The 16,588-nt window shown below is 34.0% G+C and overlaps 1 protein-coding gene across 2 annotated transcripts in view; it reads left to right on the forward strand.

Annotated features, from left to right (window-relative positions):
• Positions 1–1,477: 1,477 nt before the first annotated feature.
• The window catches only part of LOC139485598 (low-density lipoprotein receptor-like), a 45,149-nt gene continuing 30,038 nt past the window's right edge, over positions 1,478–16,588 (forward strand). For both annotated transcript variants that reach the window (XM_071270193.1, XM_071270195.1), the window contains exon 1: positions 1,478–1,587. In XM_071270193.1, the coding sequence (XP_071126294.1) occupies positions 1,517–1,587 (71 nt within the window). In that variant the 5' untranslated portion in view covers positions 1,478–1,516. The remainder of the gene's footprint in view (positions 1,588–16,588) is intronic.

A 16,588-nucleotide genomic window follows, 5' to 3' on the forward strand; every position in this document is an offset into this window, starting at 1 on the left:
TTGAACGATCACACAGGCTTAATTTATGCTAAATCAACGGTGCTACTTAATATATAGTGTAAGTAATGTGTATTTAAGCATAAATATAGACTTGAAATTACACAATAAAACATCTGTTTTAAAAAGAATATTGATCACAAGTCAAAAAGGATAACTGGAACATCAAACATGTACAGGTCGTTCATGAGAATGTTTAAAGGAAAGCGATAGCACTTTTTATACTTTTCCAAAATATAGAACATAAACAAATATTTTAGGATTATGTGTGCGGAATCCATCCCCTTAATCTGAAATTGTTGTTTATTAATTGGTGTTTAACGCCAAGTTGAAGCTCTTTTGACATGTGTATGAGGTATGTTTCCTCATTTCCATTCTCAATTTTATATTGTCAAAAAACGATGATATTGTGCATTTTTCGAACCTCAAAACTTGAAGAAGCTCCTTGCCGCAGCATAGGATACAAAACGTTTTGAAGCCAAAAGTTTTCAATGATGATATTGAATCCCTTAACAAAAACACTTTCTTGGTCAGAGGTGGTGGCCAAAGAAAATTATGTAAAACTGGCGTTACAACACAAAAAAAGCATACTAAAGGGGAATGTCTTCGTCAATCTTAAAGTGATGTGCCATTGAGACGTTTTTAAGTATTGATAGTTATATCACAACTATTTCTATATGAAATTTGAAGTATTTTGGCCTGAAAAAAACCCATCAAAATTAGGTGGCCAACTTTGACCCTTCGTGAACTCATTCCTATACTGTTCGTCGAATTTTCCCGTTATTTTTTTTGTGGCATTGTATGTTCTTCTTTTGTCTTTCTAGTCTGGTTCTCTGTCTTTAATCTCTCTGGCTCTGACAACAAAGGTATCTGAGATACCCGTATGCAAGGGAGAGGCCTAGCCTACTTTCCTTCTAATTGGGAGATGTCACGATGGCGCAGACCATTTAAACAAAACACTATTTAAAAGATTATTTTATCCTTTGTTTGAAAAAGTTTACTAAAAAAGTTTCAAGCTGTTAGCTTGTACTCTCATGCAGTCGACGTGCATGGTCACCTGTTTAAGTCGTGTAAAAACTCATTAAGGGTACCATGCTTATTAATGAGTACGCCAGCTGTCCGTTTTGTCTATATAAAGCTCATCAGTGGTGCTAAAATCAAAACAGTTTAAGGTTACATTAATTTGGAAGTTGAGCATTTAGATCCAAAAGTTCAACAAGGTTCCAAATCTGACCAAGGCAATCTACGTTTGAATTGTTTCACATTGTCATTTCGGGTCCTTTTATAGCTTACTGTGCGGTATGGGATATGCTCATTGTTGAAGGCCGTACGATGACCTTTAGTTGGTAATGTCTATATCATTTTGGTATCTTGTGGAGTGTTTTCATTGGCAATTATACCACATCTTGAATGTGCTGACAAATGAAAGTGGCCGCATTCGTGTTCATTCATAATATTGAAATGTAAGTTGTATTTGATGATAATACATAATATATATAAAGGTTGAGGATGAACACGGATGAGGCCACTTTCATTTGTCAGCACACAAAATAGCAAGCCATATGATAGTAAGCAGTCAAGATCAGACAGGTTAGTTGTACTATTGCTTTTTAAAAATAGTATCTAGCAAGCATGTAAAAACGAAATTAAAGGGCCAAGATTTAATTATATTTTTGCTTTTAAATATAAAAATTGAAGCTACATGCTTACCCTCAGGCTCCCGTTAGATTTAAATGTCACGTTTTAGCTCCGCGTTGTATGATACTACTTTAAGTTTTCCCTTTTAATAGCTGACTGGTTATCCAGCACGATATCAGTTCACGTAAAGTCATGCAGATCTATTTTTGTATACCGAATTTAGACATTTAGTTATGATTTGCACCTTCACGTTTTGGTTTTTATTGAGATCTTATATAAAGATAGGCATATTGTTAAATGTACTAGAAAGGAGGGAAGAGGCTAGTACCGCAGTAAAAGTTTTACTTTGATCATCAAAATAACATGTGCCGTTAATTCATGCGTCGTACCGACCAAATTTAAAAATAAATAGAGTAGATCCAACATTAATTGATGTTTTTTAACGGATATATTATTTACATAGCGAGATCTATATATGGGATATGCTTAAAGTACAAAACCAGCCGTGAAATAACATGAATAATGTGCCACTGTATATATAAAAAGGAAGATGTGGTATAATTGCCAATGAGACAACTCTCCACAAGAGACCAAAATAACACAGAAATTAACAACTATAGGTCACCATACGGCCTTCAACAATGAGCAAAGCCCATACCGCATAGTCAGCTAAAAAAGGCCCCGAAATGATAATGTAAAACAATTCAAGCGAGAAAACTAACGGCCTAATTTATGTATAAAAAATGAACGAAATACAAATATGTAACACATAAACAAACGACAACCACTCTATTACAGGCTCCTGACTTGGGACAGGCACATACATACAGAATGTGGCGGGGTTAAACATGTTAGCGGGATCCCAAACCTCCCCTAACTGGGACAGTGCTATAACAGTACAACATAAAAACGAACTATAAAAATCAGTTGAAAAAGGCTTAACTCATGATCATCAGATGGATAAAAATACAAGTGGAAGCACATCTCAGTGAAACATGTACTATTACGCTAGGATATTTATGTTCCCAAATGCTGAAGGATCCCTTCTAAAATATAATCTACATGACGATACAGAAAAACACAAGGCCGTATTGTTTCATCTTGCTCATTAAATGGGTACAACAGTAGCAAATATTAGAACGTAAAAAGGCATGTAATTTGTATCAGCAGATACAAATACATTCTTAAAAAAATTTCGGTTACCGGGTATTCTTTGATAAGGTCTGTGAATTATTATTGTGAAAATACCTAGATTTCTAGAGGTGGCACGAAACAGATGTGGATACTAAAAAAATCAAAAGATATTTTAGAGTACATACAATCTGAGACTCTTTCATCTTGCAATAGTATTATTGGTTCCAATCTAAAAGACAAAAGTCCTGCTTTGTTCCATAAAAAGAATGTCCAACGTAGTTACAGGTATTGTTTTGGGAGGGATACATTGACTTTGCTAAAAATCACTCTAATTCCACCAAAAAAATCAAGATGATTGATGTCTTGATTGGCAACATATTTGTTGCGTTTGGAGGACGATTTTTTTTTTCAACAAACAATTGGCATTCCCATGGGAACCAACTGCTCTTCTTCTTGTCGACTTGTACCTTTATTCATATGAGACTGACTTCGGACAGGAGTTTCTTAGGAAGTAATAAAAGAAGTTAGCATTATTCTTTAACTTCACTTTCCGCTATATAGATGCTGTTTTGTCACTAAATAATTGGAAGTTGGTGACTATGTTGAACTCATCTGTCCAATTAAAATTAAGATAAAGGACACAACAAATACAGTCCGTCGCATATCTAGAAATTTACAATGAGGGTCGGTTGAAAACAAAACTTTACAACAAAAGATATGATTTCAGCTTCCGAATTATCAAGTTAACATTTCTATGTAACAACATTTCAGCAGGGCATATATACGGAGTATATATATCCCAGTTGATACGATATTCAAGGGGTTGTATTTCCTATCATGATTTCCATTATAGTGGATTGCTGCTTACAGAGAAGAGTGCCAAGTGTAGAAGTTGAAATCATCCCTTCGTAAATTTCACAGACGCCATCACGAGTTGGTTGACTGTTATTGAATGTGTACCAATTGTCGTTACCACAACCCCTTCCTCTTTTCCCCTAATGTGATCTATCGAAATAAAACTAACACCGGGTTGAATGCTAGCATGGGCAACATGAAGGGTGTTGCATTTTGAGCTTGATCTGTTTACACTTTCGGAGCTAGTGAGATCACCCCCGAATTTTGGTGGGGTTCGTTTGCTCAGTCTAATTTTTCTATGTTGTATTTTGTGTACTGTTGGGTGACTTGTGACTTTTTCTTGTTGTTTTGTCGTTGTTATTTTATATTCGACTACGAGTTTGAATGTCCTTTTGGTATCTTTCGATTCTCTGCTACTTTACATATATTATATGTTACTTTACAAATATTAATTCCCCTTTCTTAAATTAGAAACAAAGTTGCTTATCTATGTTTGCTTTTAATTTTTCTTTTTCTCTTTTCTTGATATACAACTAGGAATATGAAAAAAATAACTGTATTCAGTTTAGGATATGGTTGCGCCATCTATTCACCGAACTGGTGTTGATTACGTGTAAGAATAATAGACTATTGGTTAAAGACGATAGTCTTTCATTGAAGACAATAGTATGCCCTTAATGTCTTTGCTGGTTCGGTCTGGTGTTGGGCTGATGTCCACGATTTCTATTCATCCCTTTATATTCCTATTTAGGATGTTTGACTTATCTTATAAATACACTGAATTATAATTTTTGGTAGGGAATTATCATACGATTTGTCTTTTCCATTTTGCAGTAGTTGTCCTTATCAAATATGTCCATACATGTTCATTTTATAATTTTTCAATTTACAAATATTTGTACATTTAACGAAAGTTGATATGCTTCCAACTGCTTTGAACAAGACCAATTTGGACATTCTACAAGTATTATTTTATATTGTAGCCACAATTTCGCTCTTTTCTTAAAACGGGTTTACCGTTTTCCAATTTATTTTTGTTTGAGACTGATCATACAAACCCTAATAAAGAACTAGATGTGTCAAAGTGACACGAATACCCCGTCCCAAAAAGTTGAAAAATCTGCAATTTCAATATAAACACATGTGGACACAAACATGATGGTAGTTTCACATATCAAAAATCAGCTCAAAATATGGAGGGGAATAGAGAAAAAATCCGTATAACTGTGATTTTCAATAATTTATCAAAGTCCAAAGCCCGTAATTTCAGCAAAAATTAGCGGAGCGGAACGAAACTTAAGCTTGACCTATAACTCATCATGGTTAACTCACATACCAAAAATCAGCTCAATATCTGAAAACGTTTAGAAAAAAGTCCGTATTTATAACTGTGATTTTCAACAATTTCTCAAAGTCCAAAGCCCGTAATTCCGGCAAAAATTAGTGGAGCGGAACGAAACTTAAACTTGATTGGTAACTCATCATAGTTAACTCACATACCAAAAATCATCCCCATATCTGAAGGCGTTTAGAAAAAAAGTTCGTATAACTGTGATTTTCAACAATTTCTCAAAGTCCAAAGCCCATAACTTCGGCAAAAATTAGTGGAGCGGAACGAAACTTAAACTTGATCTGTAACTCAGCATGGTTAACTCACATACCAACAATCAGCCTAATATCTGAAGGCATTTAGAAAAAACTCCGTATAATGGTTTGATGCGGAATGACGGAATGACGGAATTACGGAATCAATTTCGGAATGACGGAACATTTGACGGACAAGGGTAAAACTATATGGCACCGACAACTTCGTTGCAGGGCCATAAAAACACTTTGAGCCCAGTGTGTTCTACATGAAAGATTTATATGCAAAGTTAAGTAGGGTCTCTGTTAAGAAAGTTATCCGTCCGATTTGGAAGAGATGGTTTCTGAACTATATCCGGCGAGACAGTTGAACTTCTTTTGGAGATACCAAGACTTCCTTCATAAGTTGTATTAGATTTATAAATCAGAAATACTCGGAACGTCGAGCTCAATGTTATGCTCTCTCAAAATGATATTTTGTGAAATGTTTGGATGTTGCATGTTGAATAATAAGAACTACCGGTTTATATTATATTGTACGTGAATTGTTTTTGCACTCTTGCCTACATTTACATTTCAAAGATTATTTGTATTCATTCAAGGCCGTAGCTAGGGTCTTTTAAATAGTGAGGCAAGATCGTATCACCGAGTGGAGCGAGGTAAAAAAAATTTGGCAGGGGGTCTGGGGGCCGCTCTGGGGTAATAAAAAATAAAATTAACGGTACCAATTCTCTTGCACTAGATGCGCATTTCGACAATACATGTCTCTTCAGTGATGCTCGTGGCCAAAATATTTGAAATCCAAAGCTTAAATAAAAGATGAAGAGCTATAATCCAAAAGGTCCAAAAAGTATAGCCAAATCCGTGAAAGGAATCAGAGCTTTGCATGAGGGAGATACATTCCTTAATTTATAATAATTTCTATCATTTTGTAACAGTAAATTTTAATAACACAAAAAATCCGTATTTTCATGCCAGTACCGAAGTACTGGCTACTGGGGTGGTGATACCCTCGGGGACTAATAGTCCACCAGCAGAGGCATCGACACAGTGGTAGTAATAAAATTAACGGTACCAATTTTCTTGCACCAGATGCGCATTTCGACAATACATGTCTCTTCAGTGATGCTCGTGGCCAAAATATTTGAAATCCAAAGCTTAAATAAAAGATGAAGAGCTATAATCCAAAAGGTCCAAAAAGTATAGCCGTAAATGGTGCAAAATCCTGCCATCTGGGCGTTTCCTGGGCCTATATTATTGATATCGATCATATGGGTTTCATGTCCCATAAAAGTGATAAAACATTTTTTTCTTGGGGGGGGGGGGGGGGGGGTGAGGAGACATGGTTACTTATGTGTAAAATGAATAAATTGGAACCTCTTTATCTGGTAAATTATACATGTGGTATTGTTTACAAATGCGCGGTTATGTGCATTTTTATGTCATATGTAGATATTATAGGCGATTATGGCAAATAGAAAAACTGTCAGAGAAAAAAGATAAATAAAATAAAGACAAGACTTGTGGTCATTAAACTGTTTCTTCCAAAAATCTAAAATTCACACATTTATAAGGGCCTATATTTCATTTAAGTGAAATCTTCTAGTCAAATGTCAGCTTTCCAATCCGTCTGTGTCCAGCTCTATCGAATCTTAGTAGAATATCCTCCCGTGAAACATCCTTGTCCCTGTGAGTGTGAAGCATTGCCAGTCCACAAAGGCGTTCCTCACCCATTGTGGATCTTTCCCACGTCTTCAGTCTACGAAGACATGAAAAGGATCTTTCACAACAAACGCCGGTGACAGGCATTGTCAACAGTAGCACAAATATCCGTCTGATATTTGGATAAAAGTCTTGATGTGCCTGTTTCAAAAAAGATTTGAGTGTACCTGGTAATTTGGCCTTAGGGATGTCAGAAAATTTAACCTTCCACCTTGTCACTTCTTGTTCCCATGTATTTAAATCTGGCAGATCCGGGGAATAAACTTGAAGCAATTCGTCTTGTATGGTATCATTAAAATTGCCAATTTTGATGGAACCAAATTTTGGCCTAACATCATCTGACGTTGGTCATGTGGAAAACGTCTCTCCATCTTGGTACAAACATGGTCTAAGAACGCAAAGTAGATAGTTGTCCTCCACAATTGTTCGGCTGAATCAACAGTTGGGTTATCCCTATGGACCTGTCTGCCTGTTCTGCGCCTGGGAACAAGTGGAATCTCCTGCTTAGCAGCAATTGCCTGTGCTCTCTTATATACTTTTCTAAAGTGTTCATCTGTTCTCAACTGTCTTAATGTCTTTAATGTATTAGCTGCATCGTCATATGCAAGAACCATATCACAATCTTTATTTTGAAGAGATTTCGTTAAACAATTCAAGTAGGACAGAACAAATTGCGTTACGCACAAAGCCACAATAAACTCTGGATCATCTAGGAGTCGCCTATGTCCACCTGCCTTGGATTTAGCTTCCCCTGAACTTTTATTTTCTATCTTTGAGACTGCATTTTGAATAGAACTGTAGTTAGTAATTAGGTTAGTCAAAGAATCCACACGAGCGCTCCAACGAGTTTCGCATAACGGCTGAATTAATTTTTTCTTAGACTTTACTAATAGTTCAGCACTTTTATCTTCAATTTCATCCTCCTCATCTTCTACGATGGCTTCTAATATTGTCTCATCAAAATGTTCTCCTAACTCTTCCTTTAATATATTCTTACGACTTGCTGAGGCGGATAAAAAGAATGTGAGTTGAACAACGCTGTCAAATAAATTTCTAATGGGGTTTACCGATTTGCAGCTTTGGGTAATAACTAAATTTAAGTTGTGTGATCGACAATGGACGTATGATGCCCTTGGACAAACTTCTTTGACGCGCGCCTGAACGCCTTGGACATGACCGCTCATAACACTAGCTCCGTCATAGCCCTGGCCTCTAAATTTTGCTATGTCTAGATGGCACGATTGTATAAAAGATATGATTTTTTCAAACATTGTTCTAGCATCGGAAGCCGCAAGTTCTACAAATCCTATAAATTCTTCTCGGATTTCATCTGATTCGTGATCTAAAAATCGTATACAAAGAGACACTTGCTCCTTGACGCTTACGTCAGTTGTACCATCAGCGCAAATTGCAAAGTATCCTGCTTTGGTATAGTCGGCCACTATCCTTTTTAAGACGACATCGGTTTTAGCTTTCCAATCAACAAAAAACCTAAAGTTTCCATCTTCTTGTTTAAGTTTTTTTGTCCCAATTACCCCTTAGCGCTATATTTCTCTGGCCTAGCACGATGATAACATCAATAATCGAAAGAAGCACTTTTCTGTTATAACTAACTTTATCCTCATACGCTTTACTGATGCTACTATAAATATTGGCCTTTTCACCTTGACTTACGGACAATAGATTCTCAGACTTTTCCATGGCTTCTGTATGCATTTTACTTATTTCATGTATTTTAAAAGTCCCCCTTTTTTCGCCAATCGCATTTTTCCAGTCACTAAAGCCTTTTGCTTTAAAGAGCCCATCCCCCTGGCCGAATGAAACACAATAAGAACAATACGACGCATCTTCCGAAACTGAATACCTCAGCCAACTGTATCGCTTTTCCCATTCTTTTGAGTATTTACGTGCCTTAGTAGTCGGATAAGCTGATATTTTTTTTTTACCAAAATCTCTAGAACTCAAAATCTGGATAATTTCGTTTTCAGATAACGATTTTTTGGTGTAATTTGAAAAATCATCAGGATCAATATTTGAAGAACTTGGTATTTCAGAAGCTAAACTATGTACAGGTACTTCAATATTCGATATTTTGCTTTGAGGCACGTTTTGTCGAATTTCCGAGTCTTGACATTCGCTAGATTCATTTGGATTTGTTGCACACCTTTCTTCGTCAATATCAAGATCTGAAAATTAATAACATGAATCGGGGTTACGATTTGCTTGTTTTTCAACACTATTGAATTCATTATACAATTTATGACACTTTTTGAAAAGAAAAAGGGTGCGATAACACGTCCCGTACATTACCCTCGGGTCTCTGCTTAGTACGGACCTGTCAGGCCAAAGTAACAACTAGAAACTGCGTCTATGAGACAAAGGATGACCCTCCCGTACTGCATATTTGACATTATATGAACCTAAACCAAGAACTTAACCAAAGTGTGACGGAAAGACGTACGGACGGACAAGGGTACCACTATATGTCCCGTCGACATATGAGGTCGGGTCAGAAAATTAATGGAATATTAAGTGATACCCCGCCACATTATATCTTTTTTATTTTATTGATTTCAATGGCAGATCCAGAATTTCCGAGAAATAACGGGAGTTGCAGTTATTAGGATGGGACCCTGCGGCCATGCCTGGTCATTGAGTCCCTACATAATCACTCATATTTTATTAAAACTAATACCTGCACTGCTTCTTTTTCTACATGATCCTGTTTTAAGCCACAGATCCATGTTTAACGTTCATTGATCACGTTCGATTTCATGACCTATTGATTCGGATACTGAAACTGACACTGATAAATTCCGGACACGATTAGAATTTTCGGGATATTCAGAATCAATTAATTTATCGGGCTATATACGATGATTGCAATCAAATAGCGTACCCGTCGTCTTTTAGGATTGGTTTTGGTCATCGCTCATTTTTTGGATATATAAATGATTTTTTTTAAACATCAATACCATACTTGGTCATGTTTTAGTGAGGCATTTGCCTCACTTGCCTCAATGGATGCTACGGACATTATAAAGTTATATATGCTTTGTATGAGCATTTTATAATTTGTTTGGTCCGAACAGTTCTGCCAAATTGGAGGTATCAATACTTTTTTTTTCATTAAAAATCCATCGCCAAGTATAGGACATGACAATTGTGTGTAATACATCCGTGAATAGTGTTTTGATAGTAGATATGACTTTTGAATTACAACTGCTATTATGGCTGGGAATAATACCTGTTTATGTTGGTACCAGTTAGAGATAAAAGAGGGACGACAGATACCAGAGGGATAGCCAAACTCATAGATCGAAAGCAAATCGACAACGTCATGTCTTAAAATAAAAAGACAAACATACAAACAATAGCACAGAAGACACAACATAGAAAACCAAAGACTAAGCAACACGAACCCCACCAAAAACTGGGGGTGATCTCAGGTGCTCATCTTGCAAGTTGTTTTTCATATCAAAACATTTACTATACATTTCCGTGAAAAGCAATAAGAAAACAGATATCTCTATTTTGGTTTTATAAATCATAACGTACTCCAAAACAACAAATGTTTCACAGCTATAGGTGTAATACCAATCCTTAAAGGAAACCATAAATATTAAATATATATGTATGTAAGAAAAATTTAGTCCCAAAGGCTCAGTATAGCTAAACTACTACTGTTTACCTCCTCGCCTTTTCTAGTGTAAATAACAATCAAAGCCTTAATTATCTATTAAAATGTAATCTAGGACCTTGGACTAATATCTGAGGTAATTTCTAAGTAGGAGGAGAAACAACATACATACTTTCAGAAAGTACATATCAATCGAACCAATCAAAGTGATATTTCGATGTAGCACTACAATTCTTTATTACTTTAAGCACATTATGCTTATCAGCTCAATAAATACAAATACATTTCTATAACACAACATGACATAATACATCAGAGAAGCAAATAAATATCAAGTATTGACCAATAACAGTTCAGTCCTTTGATTAAGTGCATTAAACAAGAATTTACACAAATTACGCAAATCTTTTACATTTTCAGTGCTGAGAAGTTGCACTAATTTGAACGACGATGGACGTCTATAATAATAAGGTTTAATAAACTGTCTCCTTAAGTCTCTATAGCATTCACATTGTAAAACAAAATGGAATTCATCTTCAGTGATATTCAGAGTACAAAGAGTACACTTTCTATCTAACCTATTTACTCCATGATAACGGCCTACTTCAACAAACAAATTATGAGAAGACAATCTAAGGCGAGTTAAATACACTCTAAAACTCATATGTTTAGTTAGATAATTCTGAAAACATATATTATTGACAATATATTTATATAAATAACACTTAGATTAAACGTATATTTGATCATTCAAAGTCTGTTTTGCTTGATCATATATCCTTGTTTTTACAAATAATAATAAATTTGTATCAATAATCAAATTGTCTTGGTTATACCAGATCTCATTTAAACCTAAGTTAAAAATAATTGTTGTAGTTGATAAATCCAACTGCTTCTAATATTACAGAAATTATACAGTTGTTCCCTGTAGCAGTTTTTAAGAATACAGTTGCTTGTGGATAACAATTTTAACCAGTACTTCACTATTTTGTACATTCTAAAATAAATCAAAGGATATCTACCCAATTCAAAATAAACCATAACATTTGTTGTACATTGTTTGACACCTAATATGTTTTTGCAAAAATCAAGTTGTATTTTTTCAATATTTGGAGCTTTATGGAAGCCCCATATTTCACAACCAAAACATAAAATACTGCTAATGTAAGTATCAAATAAATTCAAATATGTAAAAACATTCAAATACAATGACGAAACCTTCGACTTAGAACCAAAAACAGCTTTTCTACTTTGCTCAGCTAAATGTATGTTTAAAATTAAATGTAAAAATAAAAAGTTAGGTTATGATTGCCAATGAGTAACTCTCCACAACAGACCAAATGACATAGAAGTTAACAACTATAGGTACCGTACGGCCTTCAAAATGAGTAAAACCCATACCGCATAGTCAGCTATAAAAGGCCCGAAATGACAAATGTAAAATAATTCAAACGAGAAAAGTAACGGCCTGATTTAGGTACAAAACAATGAACGAAAAACAAATATGATATACAGTGACAAACGACATCAACTGAAACATCCCCACAACAAAACAAAACACTAAGTACAGATCTGAGAGTACTCACAGTTACAAGTAGTTCAAAACCAATGACAATTAATTAAACAGGCATGCATCTAAGACTATAATTTCAATCAGAACACATCCAATATCCAAGGAATTTAGTGTAAATATATCATTATAAGTCAGAGAAAAAACATAACCTTTTGTAATGCAAAGATACAGGTATCAACAGATATATATATTTATATAGGATTAATATTTAGTTTGGTTTTAATTTGCTGATAAGAACATCAATATTAATACTAATAAAAACACCATTCAAAAATCTAATTACAGTGTTGAATTGGTAACCTAATTAAGTTTATTTTAAGGATCGATAAGAATACCCGGATCGTATATAAATTTCCGGGCACGGTAAAAAAATTCTTTATAAAAATTAGGATGTGCTATCCCGTTTGAAATTAGTTTTCTGCAGGTACAGCCAATTAACTTCCAAACAAATGGGAGAATTGAGTAAAGGTTTTAATCAATTTGTGATAACGAAATCCCTGAGTTAAATATTCACCAGTAATACATAGATTACGTTCATTGAAATCCGAAACATTACAACAGAAACCGGCATAGTGAACGAGTTATGATATATGGTCACCGTAAGATGGTGCCAAAGGATCCGAACATCACCGTCCAAAACAGGAAAATTAACAAAAGGGACGATTTGTCTTTTGTTGTAAATTTTGTAAATTATGTAGTTTCCCGTGTAAAACTGAAATATCTAGATCTAAGAAACAGACTGTAACTAATCCATCCCACCAAATGCATTTGTGTCTAAAATTGCACGTTTACATAAATTCACTGTCTAAATTATTCTTTTCGTAGTCAACCTTTAACATGACATTTAATGTGTACTTCTTCTCCAAACACACTCGTGCATATTTTGTATCAGATAACTGATATTCTTGAAAAGAAATCCACGAAGATTAATCCTGGTTTATATATTTTCTTGCATCTTATCTTTACGTATATAATAATTTACCTACTTAAATATAATAGTTTATATAATATGTCTTTGTTCGAAAAAAAAACAACAACAATGGACAATGTGATATCTCAAAACCTTTGGTGGTAACAGGTGCCCAGGAGTGATAAGTATGACAAGCCGTTTTACTATTGCTTTTAACTGCAAAATATCTTACAAAAAGTATATAAGATATATATATATAAGATATATTATGTAATATATCTTGAAGTTAGAATGACTAGTACAACGGCTTGCTATAGACAGGGATCATACCTCTCTTCACATGCATACAATCTGATTTAAACTCATATTCTCTAATTTTGAGCAGACTGAGGTTTGAATCAGATTGTTTCGCTGTAGACAAGTCAACGGTCGTATTGTCCACTGGTCGTAATAAGTCATTGAAGTCAAATGAAACGAGTGACTGGTGAAAAATAACAAATTCTTTAACCAATGCATGTATATATCATAACCTTGGTCTACTGTGCACGATTTTATCTTTTTTTACGTATCCATATCGTATAATCGTCATTTTTTTTCTGTCGGTCTGTAATGCAGCTAATTAATTATCGTGTTTTGAAGTCGTAGTTTCCCCGATTGTCACCTTAGTAAAAAACCAACAAAGAAGGATGGATATTGAGCACGTATATAACATGTACTATGATATTATTACGTAAGTATTTCTGTATTGGTCTTGTTATTGGTCCGAGGCTTGCTGTATTGGCATGAGACGAAGCCGAAGGCCAATACAGCTGGCATCAGACCAAAAACAAGGCCAATACAGAAATACACGTAATAGTATCTTTATTGATTAACTACAGTGTTACAATTTTTTTTTCATTTCACAAGAGATAAATATTTTTACCTTGAAGTGGAACTATCCAAATTTCAGTTTCTTTTTATTTGATGCAATATATATAATGATCTGGTGCTGTTTCCAGGTGTCTTCAGCATTTTCTCATCCGATGAATTTTTCTACCCTTTCCAGTCACTATAAAAAGTGTTACAATTTTAATTTAGACGCAACACATAAATAGTAATTCGAAAGGTACTGCCTTTGCATGTATTTATATGCAGAAACAAATTGAATATATTAAAAAAAAAAATGTGCAGGGGCGGATCCAGCCACTTTAAAAAGGAGGTTCCCAACTCAGGACAAAAGGGGGGAAAGGGGGGGGGGGGGTGTTCAACTATATGTTCCCATTAAAATGAATTGATCGGCCAAAAAAAGGGGGTTCCAACCCTGGATCCGCCAATGATGTAGGAGAGAACAGAGATTTTCATAATTACAGAACGCCTGGTTCGGGTTTAAAAATAAATGACAGTTTACAAAAAAAAAAAAGAGTGAAAGTAAACAGGTCGGCGAGGTCGTCAAGAAATGAACGTTGTGATAATCTTCTCGTTTCCCAAACCTAAAATAGTTCTATCGTCTGCTTTTAAAATACTTTTTAAATGAATGTGACCGTCTTTAGCCTGAAATGTATGCCATACTGACATTTTCAGCATGTTTAAGATGACTAAATGACAACTGCGTCTTCGAAACAACTGTTTACTTTCAGTTTCTGTTTTTCACGACTTTCGATGTAAAAACTAGAGACGTTCCGAAATCCTGCACTTGTGCCAACTCGGCCAATATAGAATAACTCGGCCAATACAGAAAAAAAATCTATATTGGCCGAGTTTACACCATATCTTGCATAGGCAGTTTTCATCATATTAAGTCCAATAACAGTGTAGTTAATTAATAAAATAAGATAACAGTTTATTTCAATGATAGATCCCTGCGTATTGCTATCACCGAATTGTATCGAGAAAGGTCACGCTGAGTTCACTGCATTCGGAAAACATATCGGCAAATTGTTTACTGGAAGCATGGAAGTATTTTATTGACCCATATAATACTTCCATGCTGGAAGCAAACAATAAAAAAAAAAGTAAATTTCTTCTATATTGGACAAATTGTAGAATTTTCATGAGAAAAAAGTATATGTACATAAATTTTTTAATTAAAACTAGACATGTAGTAATAAAATACATATGCATTCTTTTTTTTAGTTTGAAGTTTCATATGACTTAATTACGTTCGTTAAAATTAACGGTATTTATTGTGAACGTAGCACTTTCTATTTAAAAGGAAAGACATAAAAACATTGTATCCTTGAAACATATAAAATAAGAAAGGTGTGTGCAAAGTGCAAAACTAGATTTTGATCTTTATAATTTTGTTTACATGAATATTATATGTTTTATAACTCAAATCTAGTTTATCACGATACACTTGAAATTCAAAAAGTTACTTTAAAAGTCTGGTTTGTACCAAGCAGATTGTGTACCTAAGTGAAGCAAATAAAAATTCATTACAAAAATTAAGTGTGCTTTTACTTTAATGTTAAATTTATCATTCTTAATGCATGAATTATATTAATATTAACTACCATAGCGACTAAAATTATTTCTGTATAAATACACTAAAATCATTCAGATGAGGCATAACCCCAGCTACTGTATACGAAAGGTAAGTTGTCTTCACATATTTTAACATTTAATTTATTTGTATTTCTGCTTTTTTGTAAGTTTAGTATTCATCTTTTTAATTGTAAGTATATTTTTTAGATTTTTTCAACGTAAAGATTATGGTATATTAACATTAATATCCCACTAATTACAATAGAATTAAAGATATAATAACTATTAAAAAGAAACGGGACTACAACATTAACTTAAAAAGTTTTTTGAAAATCTATAATAATTGTGAATATTAATTTCAGTAAAACTTAAAAAAAAAACAAAAGCAAAAATAAAACTTAAAAAAACAAAAGCAAAAATAAAACTTAAAAAAACAAAAGCAAAAAAAAAAAAAAACAACCCCAAAAGACATGAATCTATACAGTAAAAGAAAATATTTGCAAACTCTGGAAAGGTCAATGCAAAGTATAAACACTTTTTAATAATTTAAAAAAAAAATGACTTTGATTTTACTCGAAGGGTTCATGTTGTATTTCATTTCACCGTACGTAGATGATGGTAATACTTTGTATTAATGTCCAGGTGTAGAAATTGGATTTTTTTTCAGCGTAGTTAGTTATTTGGTTGACCTGTCTTTGGTATAGCCACATTCAATTTGAAACCTTTTTTATGTCCCTATATATGCATTATATAGTCTTGAATTATAGTTTATTTTACTTAACTACAAATGTTGAATAAATGAAGTATAAGAAGCTAATAATATGCGGAAGGATCCGTATTAAAGAGTATGCATTATTCTATACACTAGGAATACTCTTATCCCAGGCAGATAACCTTAGTCGTATTTGGCACTACTTTTTGGAATTTTTGGACATATCAACGCTTTCATCTTTGTTTGGCCTTCTTTGCTATTTTGACCAGAGCATCACTGATGAGTCTTATGTAGACGAAACAGTGACGCTTATGACGTATTGAATTATAAGCATGGTATTTTTAATTACTAGTAGCTTGT

Source organism: Mytilus edulis, chromosome 8, assembly GCF_963676685.1.
Source record: "Mytilus edulis chromosome 8, xbMytEdul2.2, whole genome shotgun sequence".
Lineage (NCBI taxonomy): Eukaryota > Metazoa > Mollusca > Bivalvia > Mytilida > Mytilidae > Mytilus > Mytilus edulis.